This window comes from Periophthalmus magnuspinnatus, chromosome 15 (genome assembly GCF_009829125.3).
Source record: "Periophthalmus magnuspinnatus isolate fPerMag1 chromosome 15, fPerMag1.2.pri, whole genome shotgun sequence".
NCBI classification, from domain to species: Eukaryota; Metazoa; Chordata; class Actinopteri; order Gobiiformes; family Gobiidae; genus Periophthalmus; species Periophthalmus magnuspinnatus.
This window is the reverse complement of record NC_047140.1, coordinates 10,647,951-10,672,488: the sequence shown is the minus strand read 5'-3', so window position 1 is coordinate 10,672,488 and position 24,538 is coordinate 10,647,951. Positions and strand designations below refer to the sequence as shown.

General features: G+C 44.6%; 1 protein-coding gene across 1 annotated transcript in view; it reads left to right on the top strand.

The window, feature by feature from the left end:
* The first annotated feature begins 10,111 nt into the window (after nucleotides 1–10,111).
* atp6v1ba (ATPase, H+ transporting, lysosomal, V1 subunit B, member a) overlaps nucleotides 10,112–24,538 on the top strand; it is a 33,934-nt gene continuing 19,507 nt past the window's right edge. Inside the window, exons 1-3 of the mRNA XM_033979593.2 lie at nucleotides 10,112–10,321; nucleotides 23,337–23,392; nucleotides 24,189–24,287. Of these exons, the coding sequence (XP_033835484.1) occupies nucleotides 10,219–10,321; nucleotides 23,337–23,392; nucleotides 24,189–24,287 (258 nt within the window). The 5' untranslated portion in view covers nucleotides 10,112–10,218. The remainder of the gene's footprint in view (nucleotides 10,322–23,336; nucleotides 23,393–24,188; nucleotides 24,288–24,538) is intronic.

The window sequence follows — 24,538 nt, the reverse complement described above, 5'->3', positions numbered from 1 at the left end:
GGAACCCGGACGTGAGGCTAACCGTGGCCCCCAAACTGTTGCAGAAAGACCGCCATACCTGAGAGGTGAATTGGGTCCCTCTGTCGGACACGATGTCCACCGGGATGCCGTGGAGTCGGAAGACATGACTGGTCAGCTGGTCGGCAGTTTCTTTGGCTGTGGGGAGCTTAGGCAGGGCAACGAAATGGGCGGCCTTGGAGAAGCGGTCCACAATGGTGAGAACCACCGTGTTCCCCTGGGAAGGGGGAAGGCCCGTCACGAAGTCCAAGGCGATGTGGGACCAAGGGCGACGAGGAACTGGGAGAGGATGCAAGAGACCAGAAGGGGGTGAGTGGGAGGCCTTGGCCCGAGCACATACCTGGCAGGCGGCGACATAAGCCCGGGTGTCTGTGTCCATCGTGGGCCACCAGAAGCGTCTCCTGAGGAGGGAGAGAGAGCGACCGGCACCAGGATGGCAGGCGAAACGGGAGGCATGGACCCACTGGAGCACCTGAGACCGGACAGAATCGGGAACAAACAGTTTATCTGGAGGGCCGTTACCTGGGTCGGGGTCGTTGGTCTGGGCCTCTCGGACGGTGTCCTCGATATCCCAATGGACCGCGGCCACCACACACGAGGAGGGGATAATTGTTTCTGCGGTGACCGGGCTATCCTCCAGGGCGAACTGGCGGGAGAGGGCATCTGGTTTGACGTTCCGAGATCCGGGGCGGTAGGTGAGGAGAAAGTTGAAGCGGCTGAAGAAGAGGGACCAACGAGCTTGACGGGGATTGAGGCGCCTGGCGGACTGGATGTACTCCAAGTTTTTATGGTCGGTCCAGACGATGAATGGTTGCTCCGCCCCTTCGAGCCAGTGGCGCCACTCCTCCAAGGCCAGCTTTACGGCAAGGAGCTCCCGATCCCCCACGTCATAATTGACCTCGGCCGAGGACAATCGCCGGGAAAAGAAGGCGCAGGGACAGAGGCGGTTGTGGGGGTCGAACCTCTGCGAAAGCACGGCCCCCACTCCCGAGTCGGAGGCGTCGACCTCCACGATGAATTGCCGTGAAGGGTCGGGCTGGTGCAGGATGGGAGCGGAGGTAAATAGTCTCTTAAGCTTCTCGAAGGCTGTCTGCGCCTCAGGAGACCAGGCAAACTGCAAAGCAGGAGAGGTGAGTTTAGTTAAGGGCGAGATAACCCTACTAAAATCCCGGATGAAACGTCTATAAAAATTGGCAAAGCCGATAAATCTCTGGAGCTGTCTCCGGCTGGTAGGAACGGGCCACTCAGTGACAGCCTGGATCTTTTCAGGATCAGCTCTTACTTGGCCCCGCCCCACAATGAAGCCCAAAAAGCTGACCTCCTCTGCGTGAAACTCGCATTTCTCAGCTTTCACGAACAGTTTATTCTCGAGGAGGCGCTGGAGAACCTGGCGAACGTGCTGGTGATGCTCCTGGGGGGACCGCGAGAAAATCAAGATGTCATCCAAGTAAACAAAGACGAATCGGTTAAGGAAATCACGGAGCACATCGTTGATGAGGGCTTGGAATACGGCAGGGGCGTTGGTGAGACCGAAGGGCATAACCAAGTATTCGAAATGTCCCAGGGGTGTCTTGAAGGCCGTCTTCCATTCGTCTCCCTCCCTGATGCGCACCAGGTGGTACGCATTCCGCAAATCCAACTTGGAGAAGATGGTCGCACCGTGGAGGGGCGTAAATGCCGAGTCCAGTAAGGGAAGCGGGTATTTATTCTTTACAGTTATATTGTTCAGACCCCGGTAATCAATGCAAGGCCGCAGGGATTTGTCCTTCTTAGCCACAAAGAAGAACCCCGCTCCCACGGGTGAAGTGGACGGGCGGATGATTCCGGCAGCCAGGGACCCACGGATATAGTCCTCCATTGACTCGCGTTCAGGTTTAGACAGGTTATATAGCCTGCTAGATGGTAGTGGGGCACCCGGCAGGAGGTCAATGGCGCAGTCATATGGGCGGTGGGGCGGTAAAGAGAGGGCCTTGCTCTTGCTAAAAACCTCCCCCAGGTCGTGATATTCAGCAGGCACCGAGGACAGATTGGGGGTGTCTGGGGACGGATCAGCGACAGGAACGGACCTCCCGGCCGGAGGGAGGGCGGACCGAAGGCACTTGGCGTGGCAATCGGGACTCCAGCCCGAAACTCCGCCCCTGGCCCAATCGAAAACAGGGTTGTGGGCGCGTAGCCAGGGGTAACCAAGGACCAGAGGAGAAGCGGAGGAGGACAGGACATGAAACTGACGGTTCTCTTGGTGGTTGCCGGACAGAATCACGGTGACAGGTTCTGTGATGTGAGTGATGTGCCCCAGAAAACGTCCATTGAGCCCCTGGGCATTTAAGGGGCGTTCGAGGGGCTCCAGGTAGACCCCGAGCTGCTCCGCGACTTGGGCATCAATAAAGTCCCTCTCAGCCCCGGAGTCGATAAGGGCGGAAACGCATAAGGTCTCTGTGCGAACGCACAGGGTGGCGCTGAGCCGCAGTCTATTAGAAGAGTCCAGGATGTGTTGCTCGCCCACCAGTACTCCCAGCGCTACTGGTGGGCCCCCCCTTTTGGCCGAACTGGGCAAGTGACCACATAATGTCCGCGCTCACCGCAGTAGAGGCAAGCCCCGGCCAGACGACGCCTCCGTTGACGCTCCTCGGCCGACACAAGGGTCCTGTTGAGTTGCATGGGCTCATCCGGCGGGGGCGGGGCAGCGCGTGGCTCCGGCGGGGCCGGTGACCGGCGTCTCTCTCGGCGACGAGCCCGTAGGCGGTTGTCTATACGGTGAGTGAGGGAGATGAGGGTCCGCAGGTCGGGGGGTTCGTCCCGGGAAACCAATTCATCTTTCAAAGTCTCGTTCAGGCCCCGCACAAACACAGCCCGCAGCGCGCTGTCCGTCCAGTCCAGCTCCGCCGCATGTGTCCAGAATTCAATGGAATAATCCGCTACCGTCCTGGAGCCCTGGCTGAGAGTCAATAACCGGGAGGCAGCATTGTCCTGGTAGTGCGGGTGGTCAAACACCAGCTTAAACGTGGACACAAATTCATTAAAATCCAGGCTATCCACAGACGTCTTCATTAGGCGCGCCTCTGCCCACTGGAGAGCTCTGCCCCGGAGTAATCCACATATATATCGGATCTTGGTGGCCCCCGAGCTGAAACGAGAAGGGCATTGCTGGAACATGAACTCGCACTGGAACAGGAATCCGCGACAGAGGTGAGGTTGTCCAGCATACGGCTCCGGATCCGTGCCTCTCGGCTCCGGGAGGCATGGTGGCGCTCCAGCTGCAGCAGGCGGGGTGACGAGGAGCGCGGCCACCTGGTGGTTAAGCTGTGCCACCTGCTGGGACAATGTCTGATTTAGCTCCAATAGAGTTCGAATGGATTGTTCGTGCTGACCCAGCACCGCCTCGGGGTGAGAGTGCGTGAGGCGGCGCGTCTGGTCCGGATCTGAGCCTGCTTGGTCCATAGTGGCCAGACCGTTCTGTCGTAACGGTGCGGATAGGACCAAAAGATGCAGACCAGAGCAGTTTTAACAGTGTTTATTTACAGCGGTGAAAATGCAGTCTTTAAACAGGTCACAAGAGCAGGTACAGGAACCGGGGAGCGGGAGACGGGTCAGGCGGGTGCGGTGCAGGTAGAGGCGGGCAGGACAGGACCAGGACGGGGATAGAAGCAGGTGCGGTACCAGGGCAGGCGGATCAGACGAAGACCAGAGCGGGGAGCGGGTGACAAACCAGAGACCAGGACCGGACAGGAGACGAGACGAGCAGGAGACGAGACGAGCAGGAGACGAGACGAGCAGGAGACGAGACGAGCAGGAGACGAGACGAGCAGGAGACGAGACGAGCTGGAGACGAGACGAGCAGGAGACGAGACGAGCAGGAGACAAGACGAGCTGGAAGCGATACCGGGACTGGAACGTGGCGGCAGGAGCTGGGCGAGTAGAGGCAGGAATGTTTTACACGCGGACGGTCTGGCACCGAGTGTAGACTGCCAAGCCTTCTTGTACTCAGCAGCAGGTGGTGGTGATTAGGCTGATGCACCCCAGGTGTGCACGGGAGGAGTCAGGCACTCCACCCAGCTCCAGACACACAGGTAGGGGAGGGGGAGAGAGCACGGGAGGACAGGGAAAACTGACATCATGACACCTCTGTACGGATTCATCCACAGAACTCATTGCTGCATTCCTGAACAGTAAAGAGACACATTCACAGTCCTGTAGTACGTTCAGAAACAGCTTTGTGAATCTGAAAAGCAATGGCTTCAGAGACAAAATATGAAACAGGAGCTTCTCAAAGAGGCTCAAAGTCAAACACTGAAAAAAGGAACCATTTCTGTAATACTTCAAGATAGTAACGCTGTCAAAAGTATTGAAAACCAGATACTAATCGATTCTAAAACTAGTATAGAAACTAGAGCCTAATTTTTGACAGGTATTAATACTAAAAAGTCTCATTGACAGGACAGAAATGAACCTTTCCTGAATATCTTTAGAATGATCTTGAGCTGTATCAGAACAAGTATAAGACACATAGACTAGTGTACACACATGGACCACTATGAACCTACTGGACACTGAGGATTACACAGATATAAGGCCACATGGGATATAAAAGAAAGTACTACCATTTAATGTGGAAAATCACTGTATATCGTAAAGAAAGAGTGGTATCAGAATCAGAACTGAGTCTCGAGTCTGTTCCTTAGTATAAAATTTGAGTGTTGTGACAAAACTAAGAGATTTCTGCCAGAATTATCCAGCAGAGGTTGACATTTTGTTTGGCCCAAAGTTGCTTAAAAATAAACATAAGAATCTATGTATAAAGGTTTATTTGAACACTTGGGTCCAAAGAGGTGCTGCAGAAGTGTAACTCCACTGCCCTTCTCCAATTTGTTCTAAAACAAGGTCAAGATGACTTCAATATAAATTAGATCATTTGGAGAAAATTACCAAAATCTGCCCCACATATCGAGTTTTTCGGCCATCGATTTCTCTCTATTTTAAACAATCAGTATCGGGCATGAAATAAACCCATATATCGGTCAATCTCTAGTAATATTTTTTATCAATGAGGTTTGAGACACTGTATAAAGAAGTGGACTGAGGGAGTGTGATGTCACACATGTGGTTGGTTGCAACTAAATTTAGCTCATCGAGGCTAGGAGTGGTTAATCTGCAACCAGGGACCACATTTGGAGCACACACACCGCTGGTTTAGCAGGGAGTGGGTGCTTAGCAATGCTGTCAATCAAACCTGTTACTAACACTAGGGAGAGCGACCTCTGGGAAAGAAGGCACCTGATTTGTCTGTTATTAATGTTCGTATCTTGAGTTGAGTCATGTAGAGCAGGTTAATACGGACATTTTAAGACCAAAATGATGAGCCTGACAGCATCATTTACGGAGAGAGGGGCCACAGTTTTTCAATAGAAAGTTAATTGGAGCCAGTCGCTGGAGCTAGAATTACGAACATGCTCACTTCCTGTTTGGAACATAACGGCTAGCTCATTAGCTATGTCCATTTATATATACAGTCTATGCGCGAGACCTTTCTGCATCTATCGCCATGGAGACAAGCAGCTGACACTAGGCCTGATACGATAACAGGCCTGTATGTCAACTTATGGTTCAACATTTATCGTGTACCTTTTCTTTGCACTAACGAGTGTTGTTCTTCATAAGGATTTGAGATGTTTGAATAATTAACTTCTATGATTCATTAATAAAAGGGCAATTAACAAACCACTTAAGGGTTTAATTTCACAGCTCATGTTTTAACCAACACAGTTTAAGTGTTTTTTTGTCAGTGGTATACAGGAGCTGTAATATTATCATGACATTTTCGGTAGCAAATTATCAAACTTCTTCAAATTCTAGATGACCACCAGGCCATGTTACAGGGTAGATCTGTGGAGAGGCGAGTCCACTCACAGCATGCATGGTTTTTGTTTATTTATCAAGGTATTTTTGAGCAATAAAATCACATTCCAGCCAAAGTAATAACATCTCCATGGAGACAAGAAGGTGGCTGACCATCCACCAGAAAAATTACAAAGTGCAGCTTTGCATTTTTTTTTAATTATTTGAGCAAAATTACAAGATTGGAGGTCATCAACTATAGCATTATAGTGAAGAAAGACCTGAGATTTTAACAGACTTCATAATAAAGGTTCATTTTACAATTTTGGGCATCACAATTTTTGATTAATTTTATTTTATTTAAGATCTAAACAGTATAAATGTCACTTTTAACTTCAGTATTTGGTGTATTTTCATAAAGATTTTAACCGTATCCCGTCACATGATCCTCTGACGTGATGCAGTTGAAATCCCTCCTAAACCCATCTCCTGTGCTCTGTGCGGCAGACCTGTGTGACGCTCACTTATTCAAAGCATTCACACGTTTCACACATGCCCAAGGTCCGCCTCCTCTCGCCATTGTCCGCCTCTGCAACACGACACAGTACAGCGCGCCTTTATCACGCCATAAAGGCCCTTGAACCCGCCCCACTAACACAACGCTAACATAGCGCTACCACAACGCTAACACAACACTCTCCACATCCAGTTCTGAGGAGCCAGTCTTGACCCCAGCACCTGACAAAGATGGCCGCTTTGCAGAAAATAAAAGTACAACGCTACTCGAGCTGCAGACAGGAGCAAAGACGAGTCCTATTGTCCTGCGGGCTGAAGGTTGTCCAAATATCACAACTGAAAAATGGGCAAATTCAAAATGGAATCTCTAAAATTTGAGCTATTGTTGTTACTGGTTACGTTTAAAGCTGCATTGTGCAACTTTCACAAGCCCCTGTTCTGAAAACGTTATTACAGAGAAGATACTAAGAAATAGACTCGATACCGATTCCGATACCATAATGATAATAAAAACACTCTTTCTTTAGATAACATACTGTGATTTTCCACATCACATGTCAAGTCTGACAGCAACAGATACGGAGAGAGGGGTCCGTTTTTTTCAATGCAAAGTGAATTAGTTAAAATGAGTTAGAGTCGATGGGGATAGAGGGGAGAGTTTTGGAGAGGAGATGTGTTCTGCATTTGAGAGACATGATACAAACAAGCAGATGTGGTTGGACGTCCCAAGTTAGAATGGAGGCTTGTCCCGCTCTATGCTCCCATTACAGAACCTTCTGGATTCAAACACGATGTAGAAGGGACTGGCTGCTCAAGATGGGTTTGCTTTAGCTTCATCTGGGTAAAATGTAATAACAATGCCGTATTCACAGGCCTTTCTCAATCTAACTGATTAATCAAAAGAAAAATGGCAGAATTCATCCATTAGCAAAATAAACAATAAAAACTGGTCCCTGGTCAGTGTCGTCACCATCTTTACATCCGCTCTGGAGGAGAAAGCTGCAGTGAAGAGGTCAGAGTCAAAATCGCAGATAAACCAAATGATCTGCCTCCAAAAGCACAGACACGGATCCAGGGGGGTAGAAGAGGGAAGACGCCACAATAATATAATGGCACTCATGCCACACAACAGGCAAAAAACACATCACAGAAATACAGCAAAAAACATGCCACGAAAACACCATAGACTCAGAAATGTGGTCCATTCCAGTCTGATCTGGGCCAGTCTCCCCAGTCTCCTCCATCTCTTCTGTCCACAAACCTCTCCTATGGGTTGCAAGGGAAATAATAATCGAATTGAAATCACAATTTAAATGGATACTGTTAGGAAATCACAAAGACTGTAGTATTTGAGCTACCATAATATCCTTTACAAACAACTAAATGTAGTTTAGGTCTGTACAAACATGTTCTGAAATGTCCCTTTGTGTCACATGTCTTCCCCGTGTATCAGTTGCCCTCCCTGTGTGTCAATGGGGTCTTATTCTGCATAAAAACTGTTATCCCTGTAATTTTGATCTGTATAAATATGTTCTGAAATTTCCCTGTGTGTCAGATGCTCTTTTTGTGAGTCAGATGCATTCCCTGTGTCTCCATGGGGTCTTATACTGCATAAAAATGTCTAACCCTGTAGTTTAGATCTGTACAAACATGTTTTAGTCTTGTTTTAGTTTGAAAAATCACAGATTTTCCCCCCCCCCAAATTGTTCAGTGTAGTTCAAAGTTTGAGGCGTAAGGATTTCTTTCTGATTTGAAGGATTTGGCACGGCAACAGTCCTCTGTCGTCATAGCAATGACACAATTCACACAATTCAAATCAAAATATCATATCTTTTGAACGGGGAAAGGTCCTCACAAAATCCTTAAAATCGTGAAGAAATCATTTAGCTGAGACCCACCAACTGCCTATACCAATACTAAGGAAGATACACAAAAAATAGATCATATCTCCATTGATGTGAGGAGGATTAGAATATCACACTTAATATCACATCTAACAATGATTTTAAAAGGCCGCAATACACATTCATCTACGCACAAGAATGTAAAGAATTGTTCTGCAAACTGGACTTTTCAGAGCTTATACCATGTTATAATTGTTTTCTTCTCAGTGTAAAGTACTTAGAGCCTTGAATGTGAAAAAGCACTATATAAAAAATGTGATTATTTTACCACTGACCCTTTGAAGTTGTATTTGGAGTGATTCATGTTTGAGTAATCTTTAATCTGTCATTTTCAAGACTCCATTTTGTCAATCTACGCCCATTTTCACCTCCACCAGTACACACTCACTGTGACATACACACTTCCTTCTCCTGTGTTATTTTATTTATACAAATGAAAAAAGAGCGCTGCTAGCTAGAATGATGTGCAGCTATCCATAAGGGGCGCCGACAGCATGGGGCTTTGTTGAGATGACGTTTACAGCAGGCGTGTCCAAACTTTTTACAAAGAGGGCCAGATTTGGTGAGGTGAAAGTGTTTGGGGGCCGACCATTCAGCCTGATCATTCTTTGAACCATTAATATTAAATGCAAATTAATTATTTAATTGTTTTTTTCTTTTTATTGCAAATGGCTTTCACCTTTCAAAAACAAAATTAATGTAAAAAAGTAAACATTTAAACTGTGCTTTTGATAATCACAATAAAATAAATTCACTGAGATTTTAGGATTTATTCACTTCAGAAGGAGAGCAAATAACTTGCACTAATGTGAAGAGTGAAACTGAGATCTGACTGTAGTAAATGAAGCAGGTCTGGCTCAAAGACAGTGGTCTTGATGCGCAAAGTGTCACACAGGTGAGAGTCAGTTAGATTTGTCCTCACACAGTTCTTGTTAAAGTTCATAACCAAGAACGTCTTCTCACACAAATATAACCAAACAAACTCAGCATTTTCTTAGCAAAGGTTTGAATTTCTTTAAACTTGTCTTTATCCAGTTGGGGATAAAAGTCAGTGAGCTTGAAAATGTGTATTTTACACTGGTCAACAGTGGTGACGGGCCACACATAATTATTTTTATTCCAGATGCTGAGGGCCAGTGGAAATTTGTACATGGGCCCCCGGGCCGGACTTTGGGTATGCCTGGTTTACAGCAACGTCAGCTCCCACTGGGCACCACAGTTTTCTAATGCAGACGTCAGCAAACTTGTTTCTTTTATTAAGTCATTTTAGATGAATATTGTGATTTTAAATGTGCAAATTATAACATAATGATCCATGAGTGTCAGAGATGATAACCATAGAGCACACAGAAGCACAATATGACTGATATAAAATATTTTTTGTTTTTCACTCTGGATTCTAAAGCAGAATTTGACTTCAGCCTCCAGAGGCTGCTAAACTCTATAAATATGAATAATATTTCATAATGTTTGAAAAATATGTATTACCCTTTTGCGCTAATGAAATGTACCTAGCTTGATGCTCATAGTAGTAGCAGCCCTGTAGAAGACCTTTTTGGTACTTGGATGCTAACATCAGAGGTAGAAATTACAACAGTTGGTAGAATATCCTGTAAGTAATTCATATTATGAGTAGCTTTTTTAATAATAATTATATGAATATTTTAGGGTTTAAAAGGGTGGTTGGCTACTCGTTGGTGGATAAACACACTTTGAGCACGTGTACATATTTGAGCACGTGTGCCGCCTCAGATTATGGTAAATCAAAATTCTTAAAACAGATTTATTATTATTTACTGACTTGAATTTTCCTGATCGTGTCCCAGTCACTTCCTGTTCCGTAGTGTCACATGACTGGTGTCCTCGGCCTCCTCTCGGCTCGGCTCTCTCTTCTTCCCCGGACTCTTGCTCCTTTTCAGCGGCTTCTCTACAGCTTTCTCCCCGGATCATGGCCACTCTCGTCGCGAACCGAGGCATGGACAGTCTGTCTGCGGCGGCCCGGACCCACACGCAGGCGGTGACCCGAAACTACATCTCCCAGCCCCGGCTAAGTGAGTACCAGCCCCCGCTGCAGCCCCGGGACTACGGCTCCTCAGACTGCCATTTCTCTGCAAACAGGACACAATCTAGACAAAAATGCACCCAATATAGTCTGCCTTTGAAAGTTTAAATATAAAAAAATCTGGCTGTAAGTACTGCACAGCCTGGAGGCGTCTATTTAATAAATAAATAACGAGATAAGTCAAATCGTCAATTGTGACTTAAGCTTTGGTTAAATCCTTCGTTTGCAATGACTTCTTGTTTAGTAACTTCCCCATTTTTACACTGTTAACTTTAGGATATCATTCATCCAACATGTTTTGTATTTCCTTGTTTACTAAATTAATTACGTTTCATAATCGTGATCAAAATAATGTTTTTTCTGTATCCTCTGAATCCTGCAGAGCAAAGCTGATAAACTCATCCCAAACTCAACATTTTTTGACAATAAAACAGATATAATATGAACCATGAATAAGAAACACAACCCCACGTGGTTCTGTTTTGAGAAATTATCCCGAATTCATCACATTTATAAGGCTCGCTGTCAAAATATAAGCTGTCAAACGAAGCTAGCATGCTAAAGCTAACAGCAGCTAAACGACAGGGTCATCGGAACAAAGCATATTTCCACTTTATAAAATGAACAGAAAGATGTATAACCATAATGTATGGTTAGTTCTGAATCTGTGTGGCGTTTGTGTATCGAGAGACGACTTTATTATAGCCTGTACGAGTGAAAAATGTGTTGTTTTTGAGCTAGCATCCTTTAGCCTGTCAGTCAGCTGACCCAGGCTCTGCGGAATGAATGAGGAACAGGTCTGCGCTGATTCTGGAGCTTTTGTCTTTTTACTTCACTTTTCATATGTTTACTTCACACATTTTCCCATATTTGACTGGGTTTTATCGATACGTATTCGAGCCTTGTGGTGGCTTCATTCCCGTTACAGCCGTATTTGAGGTATACTGCGTCGTGTTTAGTCCGTTAGCGTTAGCCTGTTAGCACGAGCCTGTGACAGATGCTGTGTCAGGTGACCAATCACATGAGCCTCACGAGGAGCTCTGGAAACTCTCGAGATTCTGCGCCAAAGTGGCGTTTCACACGCATATTTTAGACAGCAGAACTACATTCATATATTTTTTATTTTAGATTTTGGTTTAAAATGAATCACAAATAGACAAAAGCGCAACAGTTTGAACCAAAGCATAATAAAGCCTACACATATACTGACACATCCTGCTAATTCTTAACCCCTCTTTTTTGTTAAATATATTTATTTGTGCCATTCCTTAATACTTTTGGACATTACAAAAAGTAACAAAAAGAATCATATGCAATTCATCCCCCTTTTTTTCTTCAAATTTCTTATATTTTACTTGTTAACACAATTTTAAGTAACCCCTCACCTGTCGCCAAGCTCAACTTAATAATCATTTGGTTATTTTTTTATTTATTTCATTTTATTTCCTGTAAAACAGATTTGAGTTTGAGGGGAAAAAAACATCATTGTATAGTATCATTTTGGTCAGCCATTTTTGCAATACAAGAGGCTATTTGGCTTGGTGGTAAATGGGACATATTTACGCCTGTGTTTATGGTCCTGTGGTTTAACCTGAAGGACAGGTCTTTAAAAACACAGAGGGTGTTTTTAAAGAGCTGTTTTTTAATGTACATATAACTGTGTCCCCTGCTCTGGTGGACTTAATGCCATCAGTAAACATAGGAGCAGCTCCCAGTGCCGTCTTTAGGAACACATTTGGACAGTGGTCTTTTTTCCACCTGCACCTGGCTCTGAATGAGGGCCTTAATGGTCAATGAGATTAAATGATGACTAGTGATTTATGTTTTTTTATATTGGGGTTCTGTTCAAGGTTCACATTTTAGACTGAAATAATTGACAAACTAACACAAGAATCACATTTCAGAACATGTTTGTAAAGACCTACAGGGTTAGACGTTTTTAAACGCCAAGATGGATGTGTCGAATGGTTATTCAATAGCATTAATGCACTATATAGAACATTTAACGAGGGGGTGTTTTCCTTCTATGGGGTATTAAAGAGGGGGTATTTTACTTCTATGTAGTATTAAAGGGGGGTATTTTACTTCTATGGGGTATTAACTGTAACGCATAACATATTTAGATCAGCATGTTTCCTTTTATTTTTTTTTGAAAAAGCTACATTCACCCAAAACAACATATTAACATGTTTAATTGTTTTTTGTTTAGTTTTGAGTCTCCCCTGACTTTGCTCCTCCATTCTAAGTCACTTCCCCTTCAGAGCTCTATCACACACACGCGTTTATGGAGAATTGTCATGTGGGAGCATGGGTGATGTAGGCTTGTGGGCAGAGCCTTGTAGAGAATTGTACTATTAGCATAGGGTTTGAATAGGGCCCAGTAGAGATCATTAGGTTACTCAAACATGCCTGGATGACATCTAAAACGTCTTCAGACATGTTTTTGATGAGGAAACATTATAACTAGGGATGGAACGATATACGATAATATCGCTAATTGTGATCAAAAAGGTCCGCACTTAATCTTTTGTGGCATTTTTTAATAATCAGGGTCATCCCACACAATTATAATTGTGCCTTTTCCGGTTTCAATACAATGTTTAGTTGTTAGTTTTGGTGTTTGTCCACAAGGGGGCCCGCTATAACGATGAGACTTATTAGCTTCTGTGCCTATTCTGATTTAGGGATAGTTCTTCATCACCATCAGTCACCGTCATGGCCAGGCAGGCAGTGGATCTTGATCCCAGTGACGGCGCACATTCACATCCTCCACTCAAGAATGTGAAGTCTGATGTGTGGAATTATTATGGATTTGAAAAACAAGACCAACAAAGTGATGAGCCACCAATCTGCAGAATCTGCTGAAAAAAAGTTATGGCTCTGAGGGCAAACACGAGCAACATGCACATTTGCGAGACCACCATCCTGCGTTGTTTGAGAAACTTGAGCTGAAAATATCCATCATTACATAGCATGTGAATTAAACTATTGAATGTAGTTTGTGTTAGTTTGGATTTGTATGACTAATGGTACGTGTTTGTGTCCACTTTGCTATCGCTAGGTTAGCGGTAGCTGAATAGCATTTTGCACAGCTGATTGTACAGCTTGCTAGCAGCGGCACAGGGTTTTCCAACAGCCATGAATTAATCTGAATACCTACAATTTACCGCCTTTCTGTGTAAATATCTCATGTTACACCTTGAAAACCTACGGCTTATATATGTACAAAATGTTTTTTCTTTTAAAATTTAAATTTAAAAATTTTAAACCTTGGTTTAATAATTATCATGATAATATCGTTAATCACGATTATTTTGTTGTTTAAATTTTAATATCGTCCCATCCCTAGTTATAACATGATAGATTTTCCATAATGTCCCGTCTTTAACATTTGCTAAATGAAGAGTTTGTGTTGCAGTTCTTGGCGAAGTTTTCTTGTTTTGTATAGTTTCATTTTCACTTTTGTGCTTACTCATGTCCCCACTAATACCATAACTGTTTTACATTGCGCAATTGCTATTCACGGTAAAGTGGCATTTTGTTTTGTCATGTTTGTATAAATATATTGTCAGTGTGATTCCTCATGTCACCAGTAGGGTCCAGATCAGAGGGCAGATTATCGTTGTGTGAGCGCATCGTGGCTTTACCGCTCTGAGTAAACGAATCTATATGAAACCATCTGCTCCCTGTTTGTCCAAATGAACGTGCGCTATTCCGGAGGGCATTAACTGTATTAGTGTGCCCGTTCGCCCCGTCTCCTCACACTCCCATACAGCTCGCGATTGTTCCGACACATCTTTGAGTTAATGTCACGAAGACACGGCGCGTCTGAAAGCCTCTTAGCAAACACGCGCAAATGACTTAATGGAGTGGGCACATTTTAGCATGTGCGCGTTTTAGCATCAGCGCGAGAGTCTTAATAATGTTCTGAGGAGCACAAAGGCGCGGCGGCATTACACAGGATGCGCTGGCTTTCAACATGATTATATCTGATCACATGTGCTGTAATGTCTCTGTGTGTGGAGACTTTTTCTGCCTTAGTTTAAACATCAGTCCTGGTATTTAAAGGGCCCATATTACACTATTTTCTGATCTCTGTTATAATGTTTCATCATCGCAAGCATACCTGGAGTTGTGTTTTGTTTCACTCACAAATCTTTAACACACAAACCCTGCATATTTAGGCTCAGTTCTTCTCTCAAACACCTTGTGATGTCATGTAGTAATACAGGAAGTACACCTTCACTAGATTAATTTGGATCACTTCAGCTCTGCACTTGCCAGTGTCTACTGAATTAAAGGTAAAAGGAGCTGTTAACTTAAACTACCACTTCATGACATCATAAGGTGGAACAAAGCATTTAGAGTTTTGGAGATTTTGCCTCACTGTGGAACATTTCAACACATTAGAACAGGGTTAAAACTTTGGGGCCTTAGACAGGCCCTGGTCTAATCTCTAGTCTCTGGTCTGGTCCCTGGTCTTCAATCTGGTCTCTGGTCTAATCTCTAGTCTGGTTCCTCGTCTCTGGTCTAATCTCTGGTCTGGTCTCTGGTCTAGTCTCTGGTTTAATCTTACGTCTCCAGTCTGGTCTCTGATCTAATCCCTGGTCAAATCTATGATCTGGTCCCTGGTCCCTGATCTCTGGTTCCTGATCTCTGGTTCCTGATCTCTGGTTCCTGATCTCTGGTTCCTGATCTCTGGTTCCTGATCTCTGGTTCCTGATCTCTGGTTCCTGATCTCTGGTTCCTGATCTTTGGTCTGGTTCCCTGGTCTGGTTCCCTGGTCTGGTTCCCTGGTCTGGTTCCCTGGTCTGGTTCCCTGGTCTGGTTCCCTGGTCTGGTTCCCTGGTCTGGTTCCCTGGTCTGGTTCCCTGGTCTGGTGCTTGCTCTCCGATCTCTCGTCTGGTGCTTGCTCTCCGATCTCTCGTCTGGTCTAATCTTTGGTCTCCGGTCTGGTCCCTGGCCTCTCATCTTTGGTCTAATCTTTGGTCTCATGTTTGGTCTGATCCCTGGTCCGGTCCCTGCTCTCCGCTCTCTCATCTGGTCTAATCTCTGGTCTGGTCCTTGGTCCTCCGGTCTCTCTACAGTGAAGACAGTTTAGCAGATGTTTGGTGCTTTGTCGTCGTGTCATCTGTACAAAAGCTATTAGCATGAACCGCGCGCTTTTGTTTTAGCGTCTTTTCTGTCACCGCGAGTGTGAAAAGCCACTGCGTCCTTTTGTGCTACGCTAATTAGCCTCCATAATGTGCTCGCGATAAACAAATGCCGTCTGTCAGCCCCCAATGCAAGCGCTCTGTGTTTTAATTAAGCCGTAAGCCTGAGAGCTGTCATCGGAGAGAGAGAGAAAGAGGGGGAGAGAGAGGGAGGTATAGAGGCGGAGAGGTGGAGTGGGCGTCTGCCACTCTCTCCTCTCCTTTTTCTTCTCCTTTTTGTTCTCCTTCTGTTGCGATGAAGCTCTGACACGATTTGTTCTGCAGACGGCACTTGAAGCACTATATGACCGAGCTCCTTTCTGTCTCTGCGTGTTAATGTGATAATTAGCCAGTGGTTAAAACAAAGACGAGCAGATTAGAACTGTTGAGAGGAGAGAGGGGGAAGAAAGGAGGGAGGAGGAGGAAAGGAGGAGGAGAGGAGGGGGAGAGGAGGGGGGGAGAGGGAGGGCTAAAGAACTCAAATCTGACTGAAGTGAAGCGGTTTATTTTGCGTTACACAAACTTAACTTTATGACGTGATTGTGAAGATCAGACAAAGGGTTGGACTTGTCTGCAGATAAGTCTATTTCCTAAATCTTATGGGACTTATCCTCTGCGTTTGACCCATCCTTCAGTGTCTCTGGGTTAAATCTGCATTTGACCCATCCTTCAGTGTCTCTGGGTTAAATCTGCATTTGACCCGTCCTTCAGTGTCTCAGTGGCCCAGGTCTTAGTCAGGTTCATGGAGGATTTTGCCTGTTACATTTTACAGTACATTTTTAGGTTGACTGGGTGCTCAGAGGAAACCCACCCAGATACAGGGAGAACATGCAAACTCCACTCTGAAGGAGTTTAACTCTTCTGGCCCTCTGCTTCTTTGGCTCTTCTCCTCCTCCTCTCCTCTGCTCCTATCTCACAACTCCACATAGTATCTTGGATCTGCACTCACATCTTTCTGTTACTCCTTCTCTTCTCCTCTCCTCCTTCTCCTCCTCTCCTCCTCCTCCTCCATCTCTCATCTCCATGTAGTATCCTGGCACTCCTGTCTGTCTGCTCCTCTCTTCCTCCTCTCTTCCTCCTCTCCTCCATCTCTCATCTTCACGTAATATCCTTGTGCTCCCGTCTCTCTCCTCCTTTCCCCTCCTCTCCTACTCCGTCTCTCAACTCCGTGTAATATCCTGGCGCGGACCGTCTGTCTCCTCCTCCACTCCTCCTGCTCTCCTCCTCTCTTCCTCCGTCTCTCATCTCTACGTAGTATCGTGACGCTCTCGTTTTTCTCATTCTCCTCTCCTTCTCCTCCAATCTCCGTGTAGTATCCTGGTGCTCCCATCTGTCTCCTCTCCTCCTCCATCTCAAATCTCCACGCAATATCAGTCTCCCTCTCGTCTCTCCTCCTCTTCCTCTCATCTCCACGTAGTTTTCTGGCACTTCCGTCTGTCTCCTCCTCTCCTCCTTCTCTCCTCCTCTCCTCCTCTCCTCCTCTCCTCCTCTCCTCCTCTCCTCCTCTCCTCCTCCCCACCTCCCCACCTCCGTCTCTCATCTCCACGTAGTACCCCAGCGCTCCCGTCTGTTTGGGTGATTGGCATGTTTAAAGCACATCCACCCCAAACATCCGCGCGTGACACAAACAAGCTTTTATGAAAATTCCATCAAATTTCCACAACACCATGATGTTTTGTCCAAGGCCGCGCTGCCCCTCCTCTGAGCGCACTCCGTACAATCCCACCTTTGTCCGCCACAGAAAGACTCTTAATAGCTACACTTACCCCCAATCGCACACGGCGCTCTAAAGGAGGCGCTCTTCATGTGTGCTGGTCCTGTAATGGCTCAAATCATAATAATAATAATAATAAGACTAAATAATCGTGATAATAGGAGTAATGAGGAGCAGACTGCAAAGTGGAGCAATCACGCCAGCTCTCAGGCATCTGTGAAGAACATGTTTAAGAAAGAGGACAAAAGAGGAGAAGAGAGAGGGAGAGGAGGAGGAGAGGTAAGGAAAGATGAACAAAAGGAGCAAACAAACATGACATAAAGACACTGTAATTGTGTTGGTTTAGGTACAACAAAAATGAAAGAATGAACCAGGACTTTACTAGGGCCAAAAATGAAGGTATTTGATTATTTTTGCTGTAGTATTTGAATTTCAGAGTGAACTATTCTCTATAATGGTGATTTTTGTCATATTTAGTCTGATACTTATAGAGCCCACATTACTCTATTCTCTGATCTATGTTCTAATGTTGTTTCCTCATCACAAACATACCTGGAGTGTGAATTAAACAAAACACAACACGTTTAACACACAAACCCTGCATTTAGGCTGAGTTCTTTTCTTAAACTGAAAACAGAACAAGTATAAGACACAGACTAGTATACACCCATGGACTACTATGGAACCTTTCACTCCTGAGAGAGGCCACATGGGAATATAAAAGAAAGTACTACAGTACTACCATTTAATTTGGAAAATCGCAGAAAGTGTGTTTTTATTATCATCGTGGTATTGGGATCAGTATCGAGTACTGAATCTATTCCTTAGTATGGAAATGAGGTTTAAATGTTAGTATCGTGGCAAAACTACAGATACAAGATTAAAAAAACAAAATATTTTGTTGTTTGTCTTTACATTTATGACAAGTAACTGCAGGTTTTGTTTTAATGCTTGTACAAGCTCAAATTGTGTTTTTGATTTTTTTGCGTCCTTCTGTCTGTTGATTTGCGCAGAACCTAAAATCTTCCTCTTCTTTGCCTGAGATTCCTGCGTCCCGGAGCCTCTGGCCTCAGCTGTATTTTTAGAGCTAATTGTGCCATTTTGTGGGAACGTTTTTGTCAAAGAAGACGTTTTATTGTCCTGAAGATGCTCCTATGTGTCCTCTGTCCTGACCCCCCTCTGCACACTGCCCAGACCCCGCTCTTTTCTCTCACGTTTTTGTCCAAGTTTTGTGGACTTTAGGTGAATGGTTCTTTACACTCCACTCCCTCCCTCTCTCTTTCTTTTTCACATTGGGGCTGAAGGTCGCTCGTCCCAAACAAACCCAGACCAGTTTAAGTCCAGGATTAGGACCAATTATGGCACCTTGTACAAAGAATCGCCTCCACCCTCTGAACCCACTAACAGGATCTGCGCAGGACCAGAGGTAGACCGGGGACTAGACCAGAGCCATGGACTGGGGGAGGCTAGACCCCGGGGGAGACTGGACCTCTGCAGAGCTTGAGCTTGTCTTGGTCAGGACTCCCTTAGCTGGAGGATTTGACCTGTTGTGGAGAGACATAGGGAGAACATGCAAACTCCACACAGACACAGAGAGAACATGCTCTGTTATTTGAAAGATGGTCAGGAGTACTCTCTGGAGGGAGAAGTTATGCTTATTTTGGTGGATGTGGATCTTCACACCTCCAGAACAGCACAAGGGCCTGGAGCTCAGGAGGCCCAACTGAAGATGCCCTGAATGGGGTCGGAGTGGGCTGTGAGGACGGTCTGAGGCGGGGTGTCATAGGGGCCGGGTTTATTCATATGATTTGCACTTTGTATTTATATTCAGTCTATTTCTAAAGCCTTATTTTAATCTTGCCTTTGTTTTCATAGCTTCTGTTTTATATTTCTCATAGTTTTATCTTGAACCATGCAGCCATCCACAGATACTCAAAGTTGAACATCGTTCATATCTGACACTTCGATTAATCAGACTCCAGTTCAGAAAAGCACAAACTTGAGCCCTCTGATTTGTCATCAGAGAAATGAAACTTGGCATCAAAAATAAGTCATGTCAGGAAATGCAAAAAAAATTGATATTATGCCCCCACCCTAAAGCCTACAGCAGGGATCGGCAACCTTTAGCACCCAAAGAGCCATTTGGACCCGGTTTCCTCAGCAAAAAACACTGGGAGCCACAAATACATTTTGATATCTAAAATGGAGGTAACACTATATATGTCTATATTTGTTTTAACTTTACGCTTTCTTTAAACAACAATAGTGTGTTTCTTATAAAATTCATGAAGCGCTACAGAGACTTCTGCTCCTGAACTTTTACCAACAGCATCTGCAAATCAGGGCTGTATCTTTACGCAAGACTGTAAGCTGTCGTCTGTGATAAAATATAATTTGATTTTATATTTCAAGATCACAATAATCTTCCAATTTAAACTAACATTTAAAAAAGAACTAACACAAATAAAATATACTTCGATTAAATACTTATAATTTATTTTCCCAAGCTATGCGGAGCCGCATATAAGAATGAAAGAGCCGCGGTTCGCCGACCCCCGCCCTACAGGAATTCAGCCATATTGGATCAAACCAGAAATTGACAAAATCACTTGTCATAATCTTTTGATATCTACTTTAACAGTTTTTATCTAAAACACTTTAAACTTGGCCAAATGACACAAAATCCATGTGCAATAAAAGGTTATGAATTACATTTTAAATAAAATGTGTCAGGAGCACCACATCAAAAATCGAGTTACATTGCCCCTGTGGGAGCCTATGTCTATGGGGACCACATCCCATCCCTAATATGAATTTTGAATCAAAATATGCAGATGGACAAAATGTAGCCCTCGTACATTAATGAAGTTGTCCAAGGTTTTTATCTGACAGACTTCTACCTAAGGACATATCTAGGATCAAAAGTTATTAAAACAATTGACATAAGTCTCAGGGTGTGGTCATGATAAGCTCTTAACGAAGCAGCCATTTTGAAAACATAAGAATTCTTGTAACTTTTGCAAACATCATTGGTTTATCACTGCTTGCAGCTTCAATATTATTCTTTCCGCCAAGTAAACTGTTCCTGAGAGAAAGAAGAAATGCTCAAAAGCTCAGCAAAAAATTAGAGATCAATTTTAAATTTATTTTACATTATTCAATTCAATTCAATTCATTATGTAACGCCCAAAATCACAGTTGTCTCGAAGGGCATTCATGTTTTGGTTGATGGGGGAAACCGGAGTACCCGGAGGAAACCCATCCAGACACGGGGAGAAACATGAAAAACTCCACACAGAAAGGCCTGGGCGACCCGGGGATCGAACCAAACCCTCTTGCTGTGAGGCATGAGTGTTGCCACTCAGCCACCGTGCTGCCTACACACAAAAACAAAACAACAGGAAAATCAGACAAAACAAATGTCGCCAAGAATCTACGGTGCAGGATGTATGTACCTGTATATTAAGTATATACAGGTACATACATCCTACATGTGGCGGCCACATGTGGCCCCCGCAACAAGTGAAATCTGAATAGCACAGAACCGCTATTCGTGTTCCACATAAACTCAGTTACATTAGCCAGCTCCTACGACGTGACCTGCAGCTCCTACAATCACAAGTGGATGTGGCAGGCTGATTTACATCCCCACAGTAATGAGGAAAATCAGGGAGCCGGAAATCGCAAAGAACAAAACGATGTAGAACACCCACTTGTCGTACCAGAGCCATAACCTGTGGGCTGTACGCAAGATTTTAGCCTTCAGCCAAGCATAAGGTGATCTCCATCTGAATGGTGGTAGGCCGTCATCATCAAAGTAGTCCTCTGCAGTGGGCATGTAGAAATGCCTTGGAGGATCCTCGTCTGATGTTTGGGGCTCAGGAACGCCAAATGATGAGGAGGATGACGAGGATGAGGATGATGAAGATGGAGATGCCTTCCAGTAAGGTTCATAAAAATAACCTGGAGCTTCATCACCTCTGTGAACTGTGTCCTCTGCAGGTTCATGAGAGGAGAGAGGAAGTTCACTTTTCTTTTTAGATTTCTTAGATTTTTTAAAGAATTTCCATATTGAACTAAATCTACTTCTGCTGGAATTACTCTCAGCAAGTGGAGATTTTCTGTCAAGTCTGTCGTTGTCCATACTGTCCTCTGTGAAGTACTCAATAAGAACTATTCTAACAAGTTTTGTGAATATTGCGTTTCAGCTCAAGTACTTTCAGTTATTTCTAGCTTTTTGCTGTGGTATATATCTTATGCCTCTGTGGGCAGCACCCCTTACAATCTTTTTGATCAATTGTCTATATGACATCACAAAGAAAATGGTAACCATGGTAACAATGTGTTTTGTCATGGAGTAGTTAAGTGATGTGATGATGTCACTTCCTGGTCCAGCTGGCTGATTTCTAGCATTATAGCTTTGTTTACTTTTAAACATTTTTTGCTACAATTCTGCCTGCCTTGGACCCGGAAGTGACAATGCATTTTCAATGGGAAACATCACAAACTATGAATAAACAGGGCTAGTTTGGCGACTCCACCACACGAGAGTAACACCAGAGCCTTGTTTGGAAAACATCACTGCATGCAGCGCTGTTTTACTTAGATAATGAATGTTAGCGGATAGCCAAAATTCTCAAATTATCAATCTGACACAAGACAAGTTATCTAAATAAATTATATTAGAATTACGAATGAATAATAAACACCTGGGTTTAATATTTACACTTCTTCTTTGCAAACTGCTGTCTGCGCTAACTGCCAACGAGCCACTGTTAGCATAACAGTGAGTGTTGTCCTACTTCTACTACAGCCACACTTTGACCAGTACAGACATGCTATACCACTTTTAAAACCTTGATAAATTTGTTGTGAATTACAATAAGTTACAATGCATGCACAAGGAATAATTGCCAGCGAGAGCAAGCTATCGTAAACATAGTGTAATATGGGCCCTTTAAACAGTTTCCTCAAACCAGAGATAACTCGGCCAGGAACATGTCTGGTCTGGTCATGTGACAGAGATGGAGACGGCACAGTGTCATTATGCGAACTTTAAATGTGGACAGCTAAATCTATCTGTAACTCATTAAAACAACAGTGAAACTAAAAAGAAACTGAGCATACATTTTGACTAAAAATAAGTAGATGACCACAGCCCCACTCTCACTGTGGACCTTAAATCCTCATTAAACAAGCCTGTATTTGAACTGGAATTATCTTTGACATTTGCTCTGCCCTGAGTGGACCTGCCCCACATGCATGAACATGTGTATGAACACACACATGAACACGTCTGAACACGCTACATGTGACGTTCTGATTACAGCTTGTCATTCTTGTGTTTGTGGAACCCAGAGGTGAAGGTCTGGACCTCTCCTCCTCCTTCCTCCCTGTGTCTCGTATCCCTCATTATTCCTGGTCCATATTGAAATGCCACTCTTGCACTCTCCCCTTTCCTCTTCTCTCTCTCTCTCCCTCCCCTCCTCTATCTTCTTCTATCTATCCTTGCACCCCTCATTACCCCTGGTCCATATTGAAAGGCCATCTTACTCTCGCCTCTCTTGTTCTCTTCCCTTTCTTACTCTCTTCCATCTCTTTCTTACTCTCTCCCCTCTTTCGCTCTTCCCCTCTCCCGCTCTTCCCCTCTCCCGCTCTTCCCCTCTCCCGCTCTTCCCCTCTCCCGCTCTTCCCCTCTCCCGCTCTTCCCCTCTCCCGCTCTTCCCCTCTCCCGCTCTTCCCCTCTCCCGCTCTTCCCTCTCCCCTCTCTCGCGCTGTCCCCACTCTTGCTCTCGCTTTCTCCCCTCGCTCTCCCTGCCTGTCCCCTCTCTCGCTCTCTCCTCTCTCCCTCTCCCCTCTCTCGCTCTCTCCTCTCTCCCACTCCCCTCTCTCCCTGCCTCTCTCCTCTCTCCCCTCTCCCCTCTCTCCTCTCTTGCTCTCTCCCCTCTGTCGCTCTGAACATTAGCGGTGACATTTGCGTGCTGTTTTCTGCTGGTGTTTCTGTAAAGGTTAGCTGTGATTGGGCGCAGGGGCAGGTCTCTGTCTATCATTTGCGTTGAGTGAATAACACATTTGTTTTTTTTGTGCTTTTCTCGCAGCCTACTCCACCGTCTCCGGCGTGAACGGCCCACTGGTCATCCTGGACAATGTGAAGGTAACAAAGCGCCAGTGTCTGGTTTCTGCCCCGCTCTGGACACGGGTTAACGGGGATTTGCACAAACTTAACATTTACAACAGCAGAGGGCAGGATTCAGGTTACAAGCAAATTACAGGCTTTGTAAATCCGACAAAAGCTCCAGAATAACGACTTGAACCTGTTACAACACAAAGCACCGCCTTACGAAACAGGAGAGCTGAAATTAAAACTCAAATCTCTTGTATCCTGTATCCTAATGCAACTTCCTCCTCAAAAACAGCCCTGTTTCATTCATACCTTTCAGTAATCCTGGAGGTTTAGTCAGTCTCTGCACAGCTCACAACACTCTTTTACACCTTATGATGTCATCAGGTGGTGATCAAGAAGTCCTCCTCTTGGTTTTTAATGGTCCTGTATTACACAAAATTTACTCTCATGAGCCATGTTATAATTCTGTTCCCTCCTCAAAAACAGACCTGGAGTTGTGTTTTGTTTCATTCACACATGTTTGAGTAACACTTTATTATTCTGTCTACATCTCCAAAGCTCCAAATGCTTTGTTCCACCTTGTGATGTCATGAAGTGGTAGTTTTCAAGTTAACAGCTCATTTTACCTTTACCTTCCAGGGATGCAATGATCCAAATCATTACAGCCCTAGAAGCCTCTGTGTGTGTCCGTCTGTCTGTCTGTCTGTGTCCGTCTGTGTCTGTGACTAGTTGAATCTTTTCCTTCGTAAAAGTCAGACATTTTAGATTGTGTTGAAAGTCTGCTGTTCATGCCCGGTGTTAATAGTTTTTTTGTGTCTCTTCCCAGTTCCCGCGTTATGCAGAGATTGTGCACCTGACTCTTCCTGATGGGACCAAGAGGAGCGGACAGGTGCTGGAGGTCATCGGCACCAAAGCCGTGGTCCAGGTCAGGAAAACACACTTTTAGTGTGTGTTTAGGTCTCAATTATGTCTTGGCAGTTAATCAGTTAAATTCGATTAATTTGAAAAATTACGAATCTAGGATTATTATGAAACAAGTTTACTCCCGGCCTTCTTACTGACAAAGCAGGGTTATCGTCCAAGTACAATTAGATATTTATACAAGTATAATTTAAGACTGCTTTCACTTTCCTAAATAAAATGATGACAATGAAGACTATAGCAGACTATAGCTAG